General features: G+C 39.2%; 1 protein-coding gene across 2 annotated transcripts in view; it reads left to right on the forward strand.

The window, feature by feature from the left end:
* Positions 1 to 6,354, forward strand: part of LOC106881027 (mucin-5AC) — a 24,689-nt gene that overhangs the window by 10,894 nt on the left and 7,441 nt on the right. The window contains exon 4 of one of the 2 annotated variants that reach the window (XR_008265330.1): positions 3,986 to 5,764. Coding sequence is in view for 1 of the 2 variants with exons in the window: in XM_014931213.2 (XP_014786699.1) it covers positions 3,986 to 5,242 (1,257 nt within the window). In the remaining variant the exon portion in view is untranslated. Of the gene's footprint in view, positions 1 to 3,985; positions 6,178 to 6,354 lie in introns of those variants that run through there. The other variant, XM_014931213.2, reaches the window with a different exon arrangement.

Here is a 6,354-nt window from a genome sequence, read left to right on the forward strand (position 1 = left end):
TATATATATATATATATATATATATATATCGTTGCTATTATGCAAAATGTCGTAAGTCCAAAACGTTGCTTTTTCAGAAAACGAAAAAATAGTTTCCTCATTCCATAGCAATACCATTGTACTACAATTTGACAATTTTTTATATCCTGGCATCTAAAACAGTTGGAGATACGATTGTTCAGCCAAAAGAACCGGCTATTGCAAGCAAAAATAAATATTGGAAAAATCGCATTTGTCCAAATTTGGACATACGACAGTTTAACATAATAGCAACGATATATATATGGACTAAAACACGTCAAGGCGGTGCCCTAGCATGGCCACTCTTAAATGACTTAAACAAGTGAAAGATAAAATATAAAAGGTGGAGCGGACAACAAACAAGGTGTATTAGTTTGACGCTCAAGAAAAATGGAAGAGTCTTTGATGTTTCGATCCTACGCCCGTCTACAGAAAGGAATGAGGAGAGAAAACGAACGGAGAGAGAGGGAAAACGGAGAGAAAGAAAACGTGTATATTCTGTGTATGTATATGTATGTAAGTGCGCTATGTGTGTGAGGCTATCTGACATATGTGTATGTTGTGGGAGGATGTATGAGGGACGTGGAGTAGGGGTGAGCGAAGATAAGCGTTGGTAGATGTGGGTGCATGGCTATACACATGCGGCTATATGTGAGGGAAAAGGATTGAGGGTTTGGGTGCTGGTGTATGTGAAGTGGCTAAGATATGTGTGTGCAAGTGCGTCTTTGTAGGCATATATATATATATATATATATATATATATATATATTCCGTGGGGGAATAATCGTGTGTGTGTGTGGTGTAGCTGCTGAGCATAACGCAGTAGAGGTGTATGGGGTAGAGGAGGAGAGTCATTGGAAGGTGGGAGATGTGTGGTGTATGTCATTGGAAGGTAGGAGAAATGGGTTTAGATGAAAAGAGGTGATGAATTGAAACCAGAAGGTACTAAGAAATGAAGAGAGAAAATAAATTTCTGCTCTCGTCGGAGGCAGGAGTCTGGGTGGCTTCTGTGCAAGGACAGTCCGAACACAGGCAGATGTTGTAGTGAATGACCGGTCGAGCGAAAGAGGCGTGAGACCACAGTGCCATTGTTGAGTCTGATGTCCTGGAGATGTTCAGTTGAATGCCAGCCAGTTTGACCAATGTACAGAGAACGGCAGAGAGAGAAGAGGATGCAGTAGATTACATTGCTGGAGATGCAAGTGAATGAATCTGTGATGTGGTAGAAGCAGTGATGGGTGCTAGTGAGGATAGTAGTGTTCGAGTGGTAAGGAGAGGTGCAGCGGTGTGGGTGAGAGCAATGGAAGGAATCAGGTCGAGTGCCAGGAATGGAGAAGAAGCTATGGACCAGAATGTCAAGTAGGTTATGGACACGTTTGAAGGGTGGGAGGTGTTCAGTTGAATGCCAGCCAGTTTGACCAATGTACAGAGAACGGCAGAGAGAGAAGAGGATGCAGTAGATTACATTGCTGGAGATGCAAGTGAATGAATCTGTGATGTGGTAGAAGCAGTGATGGGTGCTAGTGAGGATAGTAGTGTTCGAGTGGTAAGGAGAGGTGCAGCGGTGTGGGTGAGAGCAATGGAAGGAATCAGGTCGAGTGCCAGGAATGGAGAAGAAGCTATGGACCAGAATGTCAAGTAGGTTATGGACACGTTTGAAGGGTGGGAGGTGTGGGTCGATGAAGATGTGGAAGGTGGAGGGCTCAGATTACAATCGGCGAAAAAACCTGAAGAATGGTGCGTTGGAGGGGAAAGAGAGGCAGGTAAGGGTGGGGTAGATGCGGGCATATATATATATATATCGTATGCTCGATGGGGATTGACACGGTACTTAGCCCTAATCATAACATATTCTTTCTACGATAGATACAAGGCTTGAAATTTGGGTAAGTAATAGAAGATTAGTCGATTATATCGATCTTAGTACTTGGTTGTTTCTTACTGTGTCTACTCTCGAAAGGATGAAAAGCAAACTCGACCTCGACAAATTTCAAGTCGGAACATAAAGTAAGAAGAAATTTTATCCAGCGTGCTGACGATCCTGCTAGTTCGCCCCCTCCGTTTATCATAATATTTTGGTCTCTAATGTTAACACAAGGCCAGAATTTTCAGGTGAGTGGGTTAGTCGATAATATCGATCCCAGCGCCCAACTGGTACTTATTTTGTCGATCTCAAAAGGATGAAATGAAAAGTTGACCTCAGTAGAATTTGAACTCAGAACGAATGAAATGTCAAGAATTTTGCCCGGCGTGCTAAGCCAGCTCACCGCCTTCCTAGTAAACATAACATATTGAATGACATGCACGCAAAATGTCTTTGACATTCTTTGTGTTCTACGAGAACTGATGTCGCTATATACTCATTTAGCTTTTACAAACGAACTTCATATTCTGTCTGCGATATTTTGTGAAAAGTGTTATAACCAGAAAATTCTTATATTTCTCATATGATATTTCAGTTTTCTATTTGAAGCTTTGGAACTATGTATATAGACTGTTATCGTGCCATACCAAATTTCTGTTGGAGTTATACGATATAGCAAGTGCTTGCATTTGCATCCTTGAAAAAGATTAGTGTTTAAAAGAATGGGAGAATGATATCTAGTTTTTGAAACATATCTTTTTATAATATATCGTTTAAAAGAAAGGCAATCTGTACATCTTTCTTAAAGTGGATATACTGTGCAAAGCCACAAAACTGAGGTATTTGTGTCGGGAAAGCATCTGTTATAGATGTATAGATCTAATAAGTACAGAAAGATATCAGTAGCAGATGCAAAATGCTGGACACTTTGTCTACTACGCATATAGATATATACAAGAATATAGATAGATAGATAGATAGATAGATAGATAGATAGATAGATAGATAGATAGATAGATAGATAGATAGATAGATAGATAGATACAAAAGCTAAATATATTCAGCGTCTCATTTGAGCAATAAGATCATTTGTCTTCTGTAGTAACAGCCCTATGTAGAGATCGCTGGGTGGAATTGTATGTATGTATGTATGTATTTGCGCAAATTTGTATGTTTTCTATTATGTATGTCTTTTCATGTATATAGCTGATGTCTAGACGTGTTCATATAATCCTTTCTACTATAGCTATAAGGCCTGAAATTTGGGGGAGGGGAATAGTCGATTACATCAACCCCAGTGTTCAACTGGTACTTAATTTATCGACCCCGAATGGATGAAAAGCAAAGTCGACCTCAGCGGAATTTGAACTCAGAACGTAGCGGCTGACGAAATACCGCTTAGCATTTTACCCGACGTGCACCCTATTCTGTATTATATTCTGGGTACGTGTAATGTCCTTATGTCTGTGTGTTGAGGGAGTTCATCAAGGGACCATGAATCTTCTATGTGTGGAATTTGTGTTTTATATATTCAATGTTCACCTTCAGGGAAAAAAATTACCCTGGTGGGATCGGCGGAGTGGATGCTGGTTCCTCTTTGAAATATTGGGGTGTAACATATTGCTTGTGCATGCAGGGAGAGAAGGTTTTATCCCTAATGTTTAAGATGTTATCTTTTGACCGAATGATGTTTAGCTTCTCAGTAATACAAAGCTCACATTTGGTACCCCGTCACCTGTATTTTCTGCTTTTAGCAATAATGCTCCATGTTATTTGTGGGTCTCTTCTTTCAATGTCCATATCATATTGGATAAGGACGTCGCATGCCTTTTATTTTTGTCTCTGAATGACACCAGATGCTGAGTGTATCTTTCTTAGAACGGGTTGCTCGTTGTTCCGATGTATGTCATACAGTTGCATGACATTTGCCCAACGTACTAGTGAGATTGAACCTGAAACTATGTGGTAAAAAAGAAAACGAACTTCTTAACCACGCAGCCATATATTTTCATTCTCCATTTCTTTTTCGGTTTTTTTTTTCTTCTTTTTTTACTTTTTTCTGTTTTTGAATAATTGTTTTATTTTTTGTATTTTTTGCAGGAAACACTCAGAGGAATAAAATTTCGTAATATCGAACCTGTTTTTCCAGCTTCGTTTTGTAGTTTACCTTGCGAACCTGGTCACATACAGATCTCACACAGTGAAGAAGACTGTTGTTTTGTTTGCGTGCCCTGTCCTCCAGATCATTACATGCCCAGTGAAAGAGAGTGCATACCTTGTCGCAATGGAACTACACCAACTCTGGACCACCGAGGTTGTGTACCAAGTCTCTCTGGGAACAGAAAGTCAACTTCTGCCGCCGAACGACGCGAACCAACCAATTCTACGGCAGAAAAAGTAAAGCAAACGACAAGGAGGAAGAAAATACCATCAGTGACGAAAAAAGCCGAAAGTGAACGAGGGCGAAACGAGTCCGCAACAAATAAGCTGCAATATGTGTCGAACGAAACGCACTTAAACTATACCTTGACGAATTCTTCAGCAGAAAACATTGAAACGAAGAATCAAACATTAGATTTAGAGATGGATGAACTAGCAGGGGTAAATGAAACGAAAGAAGAGACAGAATCTTTCCCGGGGAAGAAACAGAATGAAGTCAGAAATAAAACAAAAATATTGAAACCGAATAAAAATGTGAAGCAAAAGGAGGGGAAGAATATTACGATGGTTTCGAATTCCACGTCGCAAAACTTGACTGAAGAAACAAAGAGCTTACCAGATGAAAACCTTCAAAACAATGGTACAAAGGCAAGAAAGAATCAGAACAGATCCATCGATGATATTAATAAGAACGCTTCTAAAAGTGCTGAGAATAGCGAGAAGAGTGAGGTGCTCCAGACTGTGGTAACAACTACCGTGTTCTTGGATGTTTCTAGCAAGAAGAAAAGCACCAGAAATAGCACCGAGACAATTACCAAAAGTAATTCCTCCAATACTACTGGTAATGCTACCACTATTGACACGACTAGAAACAAAACTGCTACTGCAACTAATACTACTATTACTACTACTGCCAATACTACAAGCTCAACAACAACAACAACAACAACAACAACTGCTAGCGCTGCATCAACTACGGCTACTGCAGCCAAAACCATTCTTGCTGATACCGGTGATACTAACAGTACTGTAACAACTACAGCGTCTGATATTGTGAGTACAAATACAGCAAGTCCAACTACAACCACGACAACGACTGCCACCGACGCTGCTTCTGCTACCACTACCCCTCCCACGACTAGTAACAGTACGAAAAATTCTAAAGACTTACAGTTATCATTTGAGAAAGTTTTTTGAGAAGCATTTACAAAGTTGCGGTTTTGGTTTCAATCTCTACCCAATCTTTATTTTATTTTTTGATATTATTTTTTATTTTTATTTTTATTATACTTTGAGGCGGCGAGCTGGCAGAATCGTTAGCACGTCGGAAACAAACAAAAATTGCTTACCAGCATTTCTCCCGGCTTTTTACGGTTTGAGTTCAAATCCTGCCGAGGTCAACTTTGCCTTTCATCCTTTCGGAGTTGATAAAATAAAGTACCAGTCAAGTACTGGGGTCGATATATTTGATTAACCCCTGCTCCTAAAGAAAACTGCTGGCTTTGTACCAAATTTTAAAACAATTATTTTTTTTTTTTTTCGATACTATTTTTTATATATTTTTTTTATTTTTACTTTTGGTTCAACATCTCTAGCTGACCAACTCAGTCATGTTTATAATGAACAAAACCAGGAGTACACTAGATGAACACAAAAGGAGTAACAACAACAAGGTAGTAACTCGAGGCAAGCAGCAGAGTATCTTGAGACAAACTGCTGGTGAGTTTGTTCGCAACTCAGCTTCCATTCTCCGTCGTTACTGATTTACTTCATTAAAACAAACAGCTAATATTTTTTGAAGAGGCATGAATGACTCCACTTCTCACACACCCCTGTCCTATTGCAAATCTAACAAAGCCAGTTTTGTAGTATAAGGATTGTGGAACTTGTGTACATTTGGACCAGACTTGTTTTTTATACCTGCACAAAAGGGACCACATGTACCATGAGTCATTATGTGTAACCAACTGTGTGTGTCCATGTTCTTGTATATAGCTATATATGTACGTAATAAATTATGACTATGTGTAGTAATATATGTGTGGCCATAAATATGAGTAGCAATGTGTAAGTGTGGGTGAAAACGAATAAAGGGAGTTGTGTGGTTGCGTATAGCCACATGAGTATATTTATCCTTGAGTTCATTTGTATATGTGTTCTCGTCTGTGCGTGTGTGCGTGTGTGTGTGTGTACGTGTGTGTGTATCCCACTAACAACATGCTTGTATATGTTTCTGCATAAGATTACATAAAATTCTGCATATGTAACTGTGAGTGTGTGTATATATATATATATATATATATATATAT

The sequence above is a fragment of the Octopus bimaculoides genome, chromosome 12 (genome assembly GCF_001194135.2).
Source record: "Octopus bimaculoides isolate UCB-OBI-ISO-001 chromosome 12, ASM119413v2, whole genome shotgun sequence".
In the NCBI taxonomy this organism is placed as follows: Eukaryota; Metazoa; Mollusca; class Cephalopoda; order Octopoda; family Octopodidae; genus Octopus; species Octopus bimaculoides.